This window comes from Prunus mume, linkage group LG5, assembly GCF_029339155.1.
Source record: "Prunus mume cultivar Tortuosa linkage group LG5, ASM2933915v1, whole genome shotgun sequence".
Classification (NCBI taxonomy): domain Eukaryota; kingdom Viridiplantae; phylum Streptophyta; class Magnoliopsida; order Rosales; family Rosaceae; genus Prunus; species Prunus mume.
In genome coordinates this window covers 14,509,838-14,526,382 of record NC_142702.1, presented here as the reverse complement: position 1 = coordinate 14,526,382, position 16,545 = coordinate 14,509,838, and the positions used below count along the sequence as shown (strand labels likewise).

Sequence of the window (16,545 nt, the reverse complement as noted above, 5' to 3'; positions counted from 1 at the left end):
ATTATTTTACCCACCAGCATAATATTGGAAGAAACACAGCACAGCGCAACATTAAAAGTAAAACTCAAACCCTCCATATCCATATTCATCTGGCTCTTACTCAAAATTCATAATATTAGCCTCCTGATTATGCTAGTACATGACTGAATTTCTTATACTAGGTGAACCTCGGTTTCGTTCAGATCTGGTCTAAACTCCAAGCATATTCTTAAATACATGAAAGAAAAATAGGCTCTTGTTATCTCATTTGGTAAACTCTCAATCATTACAACATGAGCCCAGAATTTATCAAACCTTGACTTTTTTGTTACTTTCTTTTCCTTTTTCTGAGGACTAAAAATTTATGGATCTCGAGTCTCTGCATTTTTCCGAATTTCACAAAATATTGAGTGTTAAAATAATCCAATATATGGTTGTAGATAGGCTACATCATCTATTATAATTTTTGTGTTTTTTTTTCAATAAAATTGACGATACCGTCTTTCCGTTACGTCTTTGTATCTTTGTCTTCTATTAGCTCCTATCTCATCACTGTTCAGCCAACACCCGTTGCTTGCTTTGCAACTTATCAATATTCCTCCAATTTATAACTTTTAACTTTCATAAAAATACTCAATTAATTGCAATACCCATCGATCACAGCCACTACCCATCTTTTGCAATACCCAATTGATTGTTATTTGGAATTCCGCCAAATTCATGAAGCGAAGCGGCACTCTATATTTGGATGAAATGATAAACTACACAATTGAAATTTACAAAAATGGGTATGTCAAGCAATTCGTTCATCCTCGAAATTTATGGCTTCAAATGAACTTACTTTACAAGCAATATTTTCAGCACACATATTTAATATCTAAATGAGTCCTAAACTAATACCCTCAAGGCTCTCTCCAAAAGATAACCCCTGCAAAGAAACATTTATCAAGACTTATTAAACAACCCCAAGTAATTAATATCTAAATGTTGCCACACTATTATTATTGACAATCGATTAACATAAGGAACATGTAATCAAAAGAACAAGTTTTTGCAAATGATCCACCAGTGTAGTGATTTCGAGTCCTAGCATCCTTGTAGTATGTGCATTATCGCCCCTCACACAATATAAAAAGTCCTAAAAAAACAACCCAAAAAAATAAAAAAAAAGCTGGAAACCTAAGTGAGACTGGAAACCTCAACCTTATAAGGGAAGTCAACTCTTCTTACATAATTGAATCCATAATTGATTGTGTTTCTGGTCTGACTTTATTCTTAATTACCTAATAGGTTTTGGTTTCCTTGTAATATGTACTGATGTGATTTAGCACTACACTACTAAAAAAAGGTTCAAAAGAGATTGAATGCTATCAGTCCCTTTTGGCTTCTTTAGGGACTGAAAATAGTACCTATTGTAGTATTATGGACCGATATATAGGCCTTATCATTTGGCCTATGGGCTCATGGGCCGATGGGGGCCCGCCCTCATTGGAAAAAGCGGCCCAGCCCGTTATGGGCTTTGAGATGGCTCGGCCCACCTTGGGCTGGGCTAGGCTTGGGTGTCTGAAGCCCGGCCCGATTAAGCCCAAGAAAGTCCGGCCCGGCCCACTCACAAAAGCCCGGCCTGTTAGGGCCGCATACATATATAATTATGTATAAATAAGAGTTTAGGATTAGGATTATATCATATATACAATTTGTTTCATTTCATTTACTTTTCTTTACTCATTCCTAGTTTATAATTGGATGATTAGCACATTAATTTGTGTCAATTATTGATACAACAATTATATATATACATAAATAAAATGAACAATATATCATATCACTAAATATAATCATATCACGAAACATAATCGTACTACTACCACCAAATATAATCATGTTTTTCTTGAACACATCACCAAACATTTACATATTTATTTATACAATCCTTTAAAAAAAATATCTTTTTGGTACTTATTATTTTTTAAAATTATTTCTTAAAACGTATTACGGTCTAATTATGTAATAACCTCAAAAATAATACTTTGTTTTATTATTTTTGTGGAAAATCTTATTAAGTTGTGTGACTTATTGGGTATTTTATGAATTTGGTTTGATGTGAAAATATTGGAATTAAGTGAGTTTAATCTCAAATTTAGACTCAAATGCCCTTATGATTAAGTTTATGATTTTTTTCGAATGAAGTAGGCTCGTTTCGGCCCGGCCCGTTGGGCTTAGCCTAGCCTAGCCCAATGGACTTTCTCAAGCCCGACCTGGGCTTTGAATTTTCTAAAAAAACCCTGCCCGATATTTTCTCTCTCCTCTTTAAATCCCGGCCCGACCCGGCCCAAGCCCGTTAATTTTGGGCCGGGCTAACCCAACCCGACCCATTGACGAGCTCTACTGATATATATCCATGTCTTTTAAAAGGGTTCTCTGTTGATAATATGTCACTAATTATAAAAATCAGTGCCTAATTTTTGCAATGGGTCCCACATTCCTAGCACCCAATATGCGTACATCAATCCCAAATACATCCGTTCCTAATATAATCAAAAGGCACAGATGCTCATCAGTCCCTATATTGAAATAGAAAAGCATTTTCATTATTTTGATATATTTAAATTTATTTGGTGTGTTTTTATATTATTTGTAGTTTCCGTGCCTTTCAAACATTCATTGGTTTTTTTTTTCGTTTTCAAATATTCATTGTTTTCCAAATAAATGAATTACATTCCTAATGGAAATACTTATATTCAACACTTCAGAAAATAATGAGAATACACCATACACAATAATTCCATTAATCTTTTCATAATGAAAATACAAAAAGTGTTGCAAGTGGTGGACCTATTACAGAACTATGATATTAAAAACCAAAAACTTAATTGGAAAAGAGAAAAATACAGAATTTCATTAAGCTCCACCTAGCTGTTCACCATTAACTGCCATTCAGCTCCTCCTTGCTTGACTTGATTCGCCATTGAGTTTCTCCTTGCTTGACTGGATTTGCCACAATCACTCAACTGAGTATTGGCTTTCCTCTGGCCAAAAGGTAATTGTAAGGTACTCTCTATATGCTGAGGTATATATCAATATAAATGAAATACAAACAGCATGCCTATAAATTACTAATTTGCATATTCTCATTCATTTCAGTGGTTCTGACAAGATCTGGAAGTGAGTTTTCACAGTATAACTCACCCTGGTAAGAACTTTGCAAGAACAGACAATCTTTTAGCACCGGGTCTCCCAACTTGCTTGATTATGCAGTCGTCTTCCTGACATCCAGAAAATGTGAAGAATAAAAAAAGGGAAAGGGCAATGATCAAATATCAGTTTACCATATAGTCAAAGGATTATTTCTCCATTGTTACAAAAGAAGTAACTTTCTGATTTGAACGAGTATGACAATATATATAGCAGTTAAATTTCGCATTGAAGAAACAAATGGGAATCAATGTAGATAATCTCTTGGAGTTATTTCAGTCAATGATAAATCAAGATCACATAAGCATTCAAGAACCAATAACAATTTGATAAACCCATGTCAAAACACAGAGATATGCACCAACCTAGCTATGATTTCCAAACAGAACAGCCTATAAAGCTTTAGCCCATGGCCTTAACTTTCTGTCCGCCGAACCATATCCTCCTCATGATGCAAAGATTCAGGACTCTAGACTATCTCTCCAAGTCATTTGTTGTTAGAGAAAAATACCTGCAACATATTACCAAATAAGTCTCCGGCCAGCTTGTCTATTGTATCTTAAAAAGAAAGACATAAAATTAGAAGGAAAATAAAAACTCCAACAATAACAAATAGAAGCCACAATTAGTCAAAGTGGTACACCAAATTTAACCTTATGTCTCTAACTCTACTCAATACAAAACTTCATCAAAATAAACTAAATTTATCAGGTAAAAAGGACTAATAAATATATTTTAGGAATATACATTAAGATATAACATGTGCTCATCAACAGCCATAAAATACCATTAATTAAGCTCCTCCTCCTTGACTTGATTTAGTCTCCATTTGCTTCAAGGGGCAGCTCATCTTCAAGCCTTTTTCCATTCCTCTACACCAAATTTTTCCAAGATATTAAGACAAATTGTACCTAATGTCAATTGTCATGTACAGCACTTGTGCCCCTGTTATAAGAAATTTATGAATTACCTCAACACCCATGTGTACCACAAGCTTACCAAAAATGAGAAGAATCTAAGACTCATGAATTAGTAAATTCGAGGAAAGCAGAAGATGACATTTAATCATAATGCTGCAGTTAATACCTACCATAGAGATAGATGACTATTAGTAATTAAGATACATGGGTAAAAGGGTAAGGAATAACTCAAAATTAGCTTAAACAGTAAATGACTACTATGTTGCTACTCTTACTCCTGCCTAGTATGTGAATCCCTCCTATTCATTGGTTTTGGTCAACATATTTGCATTTTCAAGCTCAAAGAAGCATCTTTGTACCAAAATATTTGTTGCAAAAACTGCCTCAATCCTTCATTTGAATGAATGTGTTAACTAATTAATTAATTAATTAATCTGCTTCAAAAAGAGAGAGAAAAAAAAGGAGGAATTCAAGCATTAGGAAAAAGTAGCAAATTTATGATGAGAATTGAAGGTTAGTGCAAGTGTAGATAAGGGCAAAGTTCATATCTTGAAATGCAATATGATTCAGAGAGTCCCTTTATAAAGAATTTGGGCTTGTGCGAGTGCGCTGTCAAATGGAACCCTAAAAATGATTCAAACATGTCGCCTTTGAAGAGTCCAAGTTCACAATGAAAAGAAGAGGAGAAAAGAAACAACTATACCTTTCGCCTTTGAGCTGGAGGAGGCAGCTGTTTGAGTTTGGTTTATGGGTAAAATTTTGGGGTTTTTCGTCTGGGTTTCGGTGGGATCATTCGATGGTGCAAGACGCAATTAACGGGACTGAGAGGGCTGAGGGAAGACTGCGGTGTGGGAATATATTAACGAATAAGATGGAGAAGCGACGTGTCAATTGCCGAAGACCAATGGACATCGTCATAAAGGTTTAAAAAAAAAATTGAAACCTATGAAGCCACGACAATCAATCCGAGAGAACGGAGGATCTGAGTGAGATTGAGAGGTTGAGAGAGGAGGGAGGGAGGAGAGGAGGTAGTTCAAGAGTTGAGAGAGAGAGAGAGAGAGAGAGAGAGAGAGGTCGGCTTGCCTGAAAAAAAAAAAGGAAAAAAAAACCTAAAATCTGAGGGTAAAAGAAAGAAGGAAGGGAGTAGATGATGATGTATACGTATAAGTTTTTAGTTGGTACTTGGTACAATGGCACGGTGGAGGGCTTTTAGGCATGGTTTTTAAGTTATCCGTGCCTGTAGTGAAGATGGCGGAGGGCTTCTAGGCACGGTTGTTAGTTATCTGTGACTTAATGGTTGTCATTGTCAATGACATGAGGGTTTTCCCATCTCAACCAAGCTACCTGCATGAAAAAGGAAAAAAAATCCTTTCCCTTTCCTCTTTGTTAGAGAGGCCATCAGCCAACTTTCTTTTCCTAGTATGACAAGATTACCTAAAACGAGAAAAAAAATATAGAAAATATTTTTCTCCTCCTTTTCCTGCATCGACAAGGTGGTAGCATTATAGGCTATACAATCAATCCAAAGTCTCTCAACCTTTGCAACTCAAATCACTCAAACCCTCCAACTTCCAAAGCAAAAAAAAAAAACTCTCCCAAACCCAAGTTCCTCTTGCTCATCCCCATGGCCTCCTTCCTCTTCCTCCCTTTCCTCTCCCTCACTCTCTTCCTCTCTCTCACCTCCGCCGCCCGCAATCTTCAACCCCCCATGCACATCACTGCCCCTATCCCTCTGATCCAGCAAGTCTGCAAAGCCACGCGATTTCCCGACACTTGTCAGGCCTCCTTAGCAGGGCTCGTCACTGATCCAAACACCACCCCAATCCAAGCCATCCAATCCGCTATCCAGGTCTCCACCGATGGCCTCCACACGGCGCAGAAGATGGTGAAGGCTATCCTAGACTCGTCCGCAGGCAACCAAAACCGCACCACCGCAGCTAACAATTGCCTCGACGACCTCGGGAGCTCCCAGTACCGCATTTCTCTCACCACCGACGGCCTGTCACGTGGAAGCATTAAAAACGCACGTGCCTCAATGAGCGCCGCGCTGCTCTACCAATACGGCTGCTGGTCGGGCCTCAAGTACGCCAACGACACCCAGATGGTCAACGAGACGATGTCGTTTATCGACTCGCTGGTCGGAAAGTCCAGCAACGCCCTCAGCATGATGTTCTCGTACGACAACTTCGGAAACGACATCAAGTTGTGGGCCCCGCCCAAGACCGAGCGCGACGGGTTCTGGGAGCGGGTCGAGGGCAGAGGGTCAGGCCAGGGGGTTCGGGGAGGAGTGCCGTCGAATTTAACGCCGGACGTGATGGTGTGCAAGGAAAAGTCTGAGAAATGCTACAGGACGGTGCAAAGGGCGGTGAACGCCGCACCGGATAACGCCGGAGTGAAGAAGTTCGTGATTCGCATAAAGGCTGGGGTGTACGACGAGATCGTGAGGGTGCCCTTAGCGAAGCGGAACGTGGTGTTTTTGGGTGACGGGATTGGCAAAACGGTAATTACCGGGTCGTTGAATGTGGGCATGCCCGGAATCTCCACGTACAATTCTGCCACTGTCGGTAGGTTATTTGCATAACTTTTAATTTTTATTTATTACAAGTTTTTATTATGCTTTGAAAGTAAAGGTTCTGATTGTTTCTTATTATTTTTCAGGTGTTCTTGGAGATGGGTTCATGGCCAGTGGTCTCACAATCCAGAACACGGCAGGCCCTGATGTCCACCAAGCAGTAGCCTTCAGATCAGACAGTGACCTCTCTGTGATTGAGAACTGTGAATTCTTAGGCAACCAGGACACTCTCTACGCACACGGCAACCGCCAGTTCTACAAGTCATGCAACATCCAAGGCAACGTTGATTTCATCTTCGGAAACTCAGCTGCGGTTTTCCAAGACTGCAACATCCTCATCCGCCCTCGACAACTAAACCCCAAGATCGGCGAAAGTAGCACCGTCACAGCTCACGGCAGAACAGACCCTGCACAATCAACTGGTTTCGTATTTCAGAACTGCTTGATCAACGGCACCGAAGAGTTCATGAAGCTGTATCAAAACAACCCCAAAGTGCACACGAGCTACTTGGGGAGGCCATGGAAGGAGTATTCAAGGACAGTTTTTATAAACTGTACCATGGAAGCTCTTCTTTCCCCAGATGGGTGGATGACTTGGAGTGAGGATTTTGCTTTGAGCACCCTTTTCTATGGGGAGTTTGGTAATTCTGGAGCTGGTTCTGATTTTTCCAAGAGAGTGCCCTTTAGTAGCAAGATCCCATCTGAGCATGTCAATGCATATTCTGTGCAGAATTTTATTCAGGGAAATGAGTGGATTTTAACATGAAAATTTGTAGGGATTTTGAAATCCGTTATTAATAATAGCAAGTTTTTTATTTACTTGGAAAAGGACCTTTTTCTGGTTCACTCTAAGAAGGTGAAAAGTCAAGTCCTTGTTGCTGAATGTAAGAATGTAGTCGTGGCTGCTCTTGCATCTTGTATATGAATATAGAAAAACTTCAACATTATTGCGATACCTTTAGCCGACATTAATTTGGCTGATTGAAGGAAAAAGTTTGTTTTGTTCTACATTTTACAGTTGAGTGTTGAGGTACTTCAGGGACTTAATTCTTGGTTGGGTTTTTCGTATTTGCTTGTCATAACTAGCCTTGTGGGCCAACTTCAAAGAGAATGGCGGCTGAGGCACAACTTCAGAGAGAAAGACGAGCCCACAAACGAGCAGCACAACAAGTCCCAACCTCAATCTCAGTTTATCTTCTCTTTGAAATTCCGAGAAATACTAACAAGGGCTGTAAGCATGCTCTCTTCTACATGCTCTCTTCTACATGTTCTCTTTCTTTGTAACTATGTTTATACTTAAGAGTTCCTCCCAGCCACCATATGTGTTGAGCCAAAAGCTGTGTTTATCTTCTACAAAACTTGTTTCGTTATCTGCAACTAACCCAAAAGGCTTGTACGTAGTATCATGAGGTCTTTCAGATTATGCCATCGGCCACCTTTCGTATCTAATACCACAAAATTTTATTACGAATATAAAATCAAATTTGACAAATGAGTAAGACAGCTTTTGAGGGAGATGAATGGGAATTGAAGGACAGATCAGTGCAACATATTTTTGAGTGGTTTGGATAGATTGATTTTGTGTAAACCTTATATCCTTTTTTTGTCATTCCTGCATTGGTTACGACCAAATGAAAGTTTTGGGATAAATTTTTTACTTAAAAACAACTGATCTGGAAATTGGACATGTTACAGATATTATTCTTATTTAATATGAGGAGATGAACCTTATCGCCATTTTGGAAATAGTAGATAGTGATCTGGATCTTGAAATTTGGCCTATACTCAATTCAGATTATATATAAACTTTTATTTGTGTTATTTTTAACAAACAAACCCTTTTCATATTTGACAAAAGTGAGGCTTGCAGAAATCTTGGTTAAACCTAACTAAATAATCACCAGGGGCTCGCCCTGACTTTTGGGTGGCCCTAGGCTAAAAATGAAAATGAGGTATATTTCTATTTCATTCTCCTGAATATAATAAACTATGCAATTAAATACAATTTGGATAAATAAACACGGCTCCAATATTGCCCATATAATCACTTCCCCAATCTGAAAATAAAGAAGAATGAGGATATAAATAATTTGTACTCTTTCAGATTTCATCGCTAAATAATCTACTGACAAGAATTTTTGGATAAATAAAAGAATTCTAGTCCCTATTGGCTTTCTTTCATTGATTGCTACTTTTCGCAATTAAATACTTAAATATATGCAATTGATGTTCACATATTACATAATTTTCATTTGGACTCTTCAAAAACACTTATAATCAGATTTGGGGCCTCTAAATGCCAAACTATTGAAATTATTCTCCTCTAAAATTATATTCTTCAACTTGGTACATATATAAAATATATAATTTAGGGCCCTATAAATGCGAGGCCCGTGCCCATCGCCCTCCTCGCCCACCCTTAGGGCGGCACTGGCAATCACCTAAGCAAAAACAAAAACAAAAACCCAAAAACCGTTTGAATTATAGGGAGTCTCTAACTATATGATATCCAACATATTAATTTTAATAGATCACTCAAATGTCCACTGGTTCTCCTTAAGAATCTCCTCTTGTCCATTTTGCACCATCTAGTCAAAATGTTCTTCAAAACCATCTGTCCATTTCACTGACGCATAGAGACCATCAAATGGAGAAGTTAAATAGATTTGTCATGTACTCATCTGTCCATTTCACGATGTAAACAATTGTGTGGTGAAAACATGCAAGCATGTTGATGACATTAGATTTTATGTCTGCAAGTGGAAAACAGTATTTGATGCACTACATCGATTCAAGTGTTGTGAATGACTAAAACAATGATTGGTTTGTCTTGAGCTCCTGAATTATTATTTGTGTATTGAATTCATTCGCCATCCAAAAATTATTATTTGTGTATTGGTAAATTTCCAGCTTCAAAACAGAACAAATCTCAATTTATTATTTTGAGTTTAACTCTATTGCAATCCATTGAGTAACTTGGCCAATTTGCAAACTTGGGAAGAACCAATTAGAAAAGTCATTAAGTTGTTAACATAATTGGTTAATTCTGTTCATTAATCTTTTACGTAACATAATTGGTTAATTAAGATCGTCATTAACTTTGTTCCTGCATTAATCTTTTACGTACGTCTTCTTCAATTGCATACTAAACTCAGACAGAACCAAAACCAGCCACCAATTCGAAGAATCCAAATTCCAGAACCAAAGAAAGAAAAGAATTCCAAAACCAAAGAAAGAAAAGAGACATAACTCTATCATTAGAAATATTTGACAAACAAGGTTTTGCAGAAATCTTGGTTACATCTGAGCAATCACCTAACAAAAAAATTTATTAAAAAAAAACAATTGAATTATAACTAGAAGAAAAATAATAGACAAAAAGTCAAATTATGTAATAATAACAGGTATCTAGGGGATCTTTAACTCTCTCACTCGAATGCCCATCGGTTCTCATTACGAACCTCCTGTTCCTCCTCAGGCGTGAAGTCATTCTTGATGTTGAAGATGTCACGGATCTCTTCAGGTGTCTTTCCCTTGATCATGTCCGCCACAGTCTGGCAGGTCAAATCCAGCAGGCTCTTGATATTGAGATAGTTTGCAGCCAAGATTAAGTCAAACAGAGTACTCTGGTCCACCTTCACGAACGCAGCATCCCAGTTCTTAATGTCCTCTTTGTTCTTCTCGCCATCGGCATCCTCTTCATGTTTCTTCTTGCAGTACTCGATCACCTTCGCTACGATGTTGCTGGTCACGTTCGGCAGAGGTATTGGGCCATCGGCGCAGTCGTCCTCCACCATGTGCCTGATGGTCTGTGACTGCATGGCCACAGCCTCCTCCACCTCGAAGATCTCACCGTCGTCGCTCTTCAGTGTTATCTTCTTCATCTCAACGGAGGCCATTGTTTTGGTCTTTGTAATATTAACTAAGACTTTGAATTGAGAACTTGGGAGAGAGTTTCTTCTTTGGCTTTGGTTGAGAGATTTGAGTTGCAAAGGTTGATAGACTTTAGGGTGATTTTATAGCCTACCTATAACACCTTGTCCGTGTAGAAAAAGGAGAGATATATATATTTTTCTCAAATTAGGAAACATTCTCATACTAGGAAAAGGAAAGTGGCTGACGGCCCCTGTAACAAATAGGAAAGGGAAAGTTTTATTTTAATTATATATTTTTTCTTCTTCGCTGTTTATTCTTTTTCATGCAGCTGATTTTATCCAACGCTATTACTGGGCAAGATTTCGGTAGAAGGTGCTGGGGGGCTCGGTTGGCTCGTTATGCGTTAACAAAGAGAAAGAAAAGAAAAGGAAAAACTGGCTCGTTATGCGTTAACAAAGAGACTAAAGTAATGAAATGTTAGATTGATACAATTTCAATCTTTTGCTAATTCTTTTACCCACAAACAAAATATAGGAAGAAACACAGCACACCTTTTAAAATAGAGTTGAAGAAACCAACAGTTGAAGTAAAACTCTAAACCTCCATGTTAATATTGAAACAGTAGCAACACATTCTCTTTCATCTCTATCAGGATAATACACAAAGGTTTGATTTCTCTTACTGAAAACTCATAAGCAGCCTCCTGAATATGCTAGCACATGAGAAATTCGGATTCTAGGCTGACCTCGGTTTCATTCAGATTGACTAAAGTCCAAGCATATTAATGTAACTATTACAGACGTTAAAGAAAATAGTTGCAAGTTGTCGCATTCGGTAAACTCCCAATCATTGATGAAGGATAAAGTATGAACCCTAATGCCAGATATTCTGGACAGCCTGAACCTGGTTTGCGGCTCAACCTGCAAAGCATTCCACTACATGCAAGAGGAGAATTGGAAAATGAACTCTGACTTTTATCAATCCTGTTTTTTTCTTCTTTTTCCAGAGTTGGAGAAATGGACAGCTTCATACGAACTTACTTTACAAGCAACATTTTTAGCTCAGATATTTAATAATTAAATGAACCCTTGATACCCTCAAGGCTCTCTCCCAAAGATAACCTGCAAGGAAACATGTATCAAGAGTTACAAAACAACCCCAAGTAATTTGCCAATGCCTTGATGCGATTATTTATGTAGGTAAACTGTCTCCAACTTGAATCAGAAACTGTAAGATAAAAATGACCAAAAAGTTAGAAAGAAAAGGTTGCAGCAGACACCACCAACTTTTACAAAACCAATACAAGTAATCTCAAAAAACCAACACAAAATTACTCGACCAGCCTAGCAAACTAAGCACAAACTAAAAGAAAAGGGCAGAGACAAAGCAATGCGCTGGTAAGGATTGAAACCTCTGTAGCAAAAACATTCTATGCTAAGTTTGGATGCTTAGGACATGCAGCTCATCCCATTATCACCAAGCACACCCACATGCATGTAATTTTTGAAACTATAATAAACTAAAATGCATCCTGCATTTAAGTAGCCAGAACAATTGACTTGTTGTATAATTCAAAGGACCTTCTAGCTCCAAAGGACATGTATTTTTTTAAAAAGAAGCTCCAAAAGACATGCTATTCTCCATCACCAAATAACCTAGTTTTATAGGAGCAGGATTAGTCATCTGATTTGACTTTTTATATATACACTTTCACTTAAAGAAAAATCACAACTTCCTTCAAGGCTCTATATACCACAAAAGGCAGCAGGGTAGCATTATCTGAACAGTAGGAGAAAATACTCTGCCAATATAACTTCATCATCTTAGTAAAGTACAGAAGCCAGGATGGCAGCCAACACAGAACATCTAATCCCCAACCTATGGTAAATTTGTTATACTTTAACAACACTGCCATAAAGCAAAGAATTCCTCAACAAGTTTTCAAAGCCACTTCCAGAAAGACCTAATTTATAATATGAATTGAGTGTAGACCCAATAGGCATGATCCACATCACTATCTACTATTACCAAGTGACAATAAGGTTCACATCCTCACACTAAATAACAATAATCTTTGTAACATGTCCAATGTCCAGATCAGTTATTTTATTTTTATTTTTAAGTAAGAAATTTATCACATTGGGCATAACCAAGCATTGAGGAATGAGAGGAAAAAAAACAGAAAAAAGAAATAAGGATAGCACAAAATCAATCTGCATGGAATGCAAGGAAAAACTAGAAGAGATCTATCTATCTTTTTTTTGGGTGTTGAAAGAAAGGATCTATCTAATCCACTCAAAAATCCATTCCACCATTGTATCCCTCAATTCCCATTAAAGAACGGTCTTCTCCCTAAAAAAATTATGTTCCTTACTTGTGAGATTTGATCCGATTCGTAATAAAATTTGGTGCTAGTAAATAATGAAAGGTGGCTGCTGGTATAACCTGAAGGACCACAAACCACGGGAGACTGACCTTGATGAGCACCACCAACACTGAATTAAAAACTGAGAAAATAGTAATAACATTTTAGAAGGAAGAGAAAGGTTCAAGAATATATCCCAGATGTCAAATGATAGTGCGATACTCAGTACGCCAACCTCCACTAGGTAGGGGATCTTTATGAATGCCAACTATTTGCTAGTCAGTACAGTTCTGAGGATATATTTCAGTATAATACCAGAAATTGTGTCTTTTAAGAGGTCCTAGACTGGTCCAACAACTGCCCTTGACTATACCTTTAACCCATCGCAACACAACCTCAGTGTCTACACTAGACAAATTAGCCCACAGGCGGGTTAACACAAGCAAATATTAAAACCCAACAAAGAATTAAGTCCCTAAAGTGCCCCAACACTCAACTGCAAAATGTAAAACACTTCAATCAGCCAAATCAATTTTGTACTGTTGGCTAAGGTATCTCAATCATCTCAAGTTTTCTATATTCATATACAGGATACAAGAGCAGCCAAGGCTACATTCTTACATTCAGGAAAAAGAGACTTGATTTTTCACCTTCTTAGTGAACCAGCAGTTGGCAGTTCTCAACCTTTTTTCCTAATGAAATGAAAAAGAAAAGTCCCTTTTTCCAAGGAATAAAAATAAAAATTTGGTGGTTTGATGTTCTCAGCAATTTTTACCATTGACCCCTTCAAAAATCCAGTAATCAAATGTAAAAACTACATTTTTTCAACTATGGCCCTTATGTTATCTTCAAAATACTAATTATCATGTTGCATCAACTCAATAGTACAGCAAAAAAAAAAAAAAATTAATATCCCTAAAGACATGGAACTTACTTGTGCATACAGTACTTGAACTCTTGGCCCCTAACTAGATCTTTCTCTCCTTCTTCAAGCTACAACCAGAACACATGCCAGATAAAATAATAAGTATAACGGAACCAAGCCAACAAAGGAGAGTACAAAATAGTCCATCTTACCGGATCACTCTCGTAGACAAGCTCATAACAAGTTGAAGAAAGGCATCGCAAAGCACAATTCTCTTTTGCTATCAAAGAAGACTTACATTGCCAACCCCACAATCCGCTATTCCCATAGTGTAAGGAAAAAAGGAGCAATCAGAGCACTATCATATCTATGATTTGCAAGCTGACAATATGCTTACTACTAGGAAAAGCACAAAAAATTAGTAAATGGGAAATTAAAAAGAGAGAAGGAGGTTGGTACCTCTCAATATCTGCATAACATTGGTTCTTCTTCTGCCTCGTCTCAAAATCCTGCCAAATACCCACATAAAAAACCCCATCAAAATTCAGAATTAATAAAAAGAAACAAAAATCTCACAATCATAGCATTAGTATCAGATAAAGAAATTAACAGAGAGTTAGAAACAGAGGCATTACAGAGATTGGGCGACGAGACTTGGCGAGAACTGTGGGAGATAACAACAACAATAACAACAATAAAAGGACTGGAATTCCGAGCGAGGAAGAAGATGAAGAATGTTGATTCACCATTCTCTTTTCTTTCTTCGGGGAGTTGAATTTTGAACAATTATAACTTTCTCTCTTGTTCCCGTTCTTCAAGTTTGTGAGATGAGCGGCACACGGACACCCGACTTGACTTGGGCTCAGCTCAATTCTCTGCAGACGCTGCTGGATCAAGTGTATAGCCCAATTCTCATCCCCATCGATTGGCCCATAAATTACTTTGATACAACCAATTTGACCACTTTGCCCAGCAAAATATTGTGAGGTTTTTTTTTTTTTTTTTTTTTGCGACCAAAATTTTGTGCTTAATGGTCTTGCAGTGGACTCTTTTATAATCTATTCTATGCTATTATTTAAGAAAATTATCTTTATTGATTTAAAAGGGTAAAATATCAATTTTTCTAACTATAACCAAACCATTCTTATAATTGATTTCAACTAGTATTATAAAAAATAAAATATTTTTTTTTTCAAACGATAGTATAAAATAGCTCTAATTAGGGATGGCAACGAGTCGAGTAGGGGCCAGGTATGACAATACCATCCTCGTCCCCTCTGTCTATCCTCGTCATCGTCCTTGTCCCCAAACTCATCCCCGTTTAATAGGTTTTGGGGAATCCCTGTACCCGTCCCCATCGAAGGACTATCCTCCATACCCGCCCCAAATCTCAAATTTTTTTTACCAAAAAAAAATATATCATACATTTTTACATTAAGTTTCATATTAAATTATCATTCAACACATTCAAATTAACTATAAAGTTTAACTCAACTATTCAAAATTACATCAATTCAAATGTGGATTTCACTAATAAACCCATTTTATCATGACATAATATACAAAAACTCTTATATAGCCTATTTGGAGTGAAAACCCCAAAACTAGCAACTTGTCATTTTCTAATTGGTTCTTAATGTGTTAAAATTTTATAATAACCAATTAGAAAATAATAAGTGACTAGGTTTGGATTTTTCTTTCCAAATAGGCTCTATATGAGTTTTTATATAATATGTCATGCTAAAATAGGTTTTTGAATAAATATCTAGACTAGAATTTGGGTGCAAGGCACAGACTCACTCCCTAGTCAACTAACCTAACATCTGCAGTATTAAAACTTAAATATAGAAAAATTTAGTACTTCAAAGTAGGGGTGGGCGCGGTTCGGTCCGGTCCAATTTCCACTACACCGGAACTGCTACTAGTTAAACATTCGATCCTATTTTAGTAAAAAAATTATGAAACCGGTTGGTCCGATTTAAACCCGTTCCAGCACGATTTCCAATTTTTTCGATTTTGGACAAGATATTATTTTATTTATTTTTACAACTTCTAACTAATATTTTATTTTTGGGCATAAAAATTCACAAATGATCCAATTTCATGCAAAGAGAGATTATTGGACCTAGAAAAGAAAGGTGTTTTGAGATTGGGCTTGGAAAAATATTAGTTATGGGATTAGAAATTTAACGTTGGACTTAAATCATTTTAAAAAAATAAAAATAATACCCATCCGGTCCAGTCCGGTCTGATTTGGTAAGTTGTGAAACTGACACCTGAATCGGTTTAGTTTGGTGCTGATTTGTTGACTTTTTAGTTAATGTGATTTTTTTTTCTTTTGGTTATTTTCATTCGATGTAGCTCAGTGTTCCGGTTTTCCGGTCTCGTTGCCCGCCCTTACTTCAATAACAAACTTAAATATTTAAAAGCTAACTACAAAAGACCCATGAAGTCATTTTCAATTTTATAAATTTACACCCTCAGGGCTCGTTTGGTACATCGGATTGTACTAACTCATATATGTCGGATAATAATAATCTGTCCAGATAGTACTAACTATATATCCATAAAATTATAAGGTATTTGGTATTGTTCCGGATAAATAGTCTGACTAAGTTACACGTATTATAAGTTTTTTCTTTTCTTTTGTTTTTGCCAAAATCTATAAGACAAGATTACATCAATTAACTCATTATCATAATTGTAGAACTTGGGATGTTTATTGATGAAGAAAAAAAATATCACATTTTGATATATTTAAAATAAATAAATA

The 16,545-nt window shown here is 37.0% G+C and overlaps 2 protein-coding genes, 1 long non-coding RNA gene and 1 pseudogene across 4 annotated transcripts; 1 reads left to right on the top strand and 3 right to left on the bottom strand.

The window, feature by feature from the left end:
- Positions 1–2,847: 2,847 nt before the first annotated feature.
- LOC148917042 (uncharacterized) lies at positions 2,848–5,568 on the bottom strand. Its single transcript, XR_016127444.1, has 5 exons — positions 4,798–5,568; positions 3,962–4,046; positions 3,540–3,685; positions 3,169–3,245; positions 2,848–3,008 (listed from the first exon to the last, which is right to left on the bottom strand). It is a non-coding gene; the product is annotated as an uncharacterized LOC148917042 (long non-coding RNA).
- A 3-nt stretch (positions 5,569–5,571) lies between these two features.
- On the top strand, positions 5,572–7,527 carry LOC103343933 (putative pectinesterase/pectinesterase inhibitor 51). The gene is made up of 2 exons (XM_008247565.3): positions 5,572–6,658; positions 6,753–7,527. The coding sequence occupies exons 1-2, from the start codon at positions 5,719–5,721 to the stop codon at positions 7,430–7,432; spliced, it is 1,620 nt and encodes a 539-aa protein (XP_008245787.2). The 5' UTR covers positions 5,572–5,718; the 3' UTR covers positions 7,433–7,527.
- Positions 7,528–9,897: 2,370 nt separating this feature from the next.
- Positions 9,898–10,725, bottom strand: LOC103343563 (SKP1-like protein 1 pseudogene; annotated as a pseudogene).
- A 398-nt stretch (positions 10,726–11,123) lies between these two features.
- LOC103343880 (uncharacterized) lies at positions 11,124–14,612 on the bottom strand. Of its 2 annotated transcripts, none has more exons than XM_089053449.1 (5): positions 14,408–14,598; positions 14,232–14,281; positions 13,985–14,090; positions 13,842–13,900; positions 11,124–11,663 (listed from the first exon to the last, which is right to left on the bottom strand). In XM_089053449.1, exons 1-5 carry the CDS (start codon positions 14,519–14,521, stop codon positions 11,612–11,614), a joined length of 381 nt encoding a protein of 126 aa, XP_088909575.1. In that variant the 5' UTR covers positions 14,522–14,598; the 3' UTR covers positions 11,124–11,611. The 2 variants fall into 2 exon arrangements, with proteins under 2 accessions (XP_088909575.1, XP_088909576.1); XM_089053450.1 differs by lacking the exon at positions 11,124–11,663 and adding an exon at positions 11,745–11,769 and having other exon boundaries at positions 14,408–14,612.
- Positions 14,613–16,545: the final 1,933 nt, after the last annotated feature.

Bases quoted from the DNA above. Each gene is read 5' to 3' on its own strand.
- LOC103343880 (XM_089053449.1), bottom strand. From the start codon at position 14,521: ATGGTGAATCAACATTCTTCATCTTCTTCCTCGCTCGGAATTCCAGTC. The intron at 14,091-14,231 runs GTACCAACCTCC...CTATGGGAATAG, and splicing joins TGTTATGCAGATATTGAGAG to CGGATTGTGGGGTTGGCAAT. The intron at 13,901-13,984 runs GTAAGATGGACT...TTCTGGTTGTAG, and splicing joins TTGTCTACGAGAGTGATCCG to CTTGAAGAAGGAGAGAAAGA.
- LOC103343933 (XM_008247565.3), top strand. From the start codon at position 5,719: ATGGCCTCCTTCCTCTTCCTCCCTTTCCTCTCCCTCACTCTCTTCCTC. The intron at 6,659-6,752 runs GTAGGTTATTTG...ATTATTTTTCAG, and splicing joins GTACAATTCTGCCACTGTCG to GTGTTCTTGGAGATGGGTTC.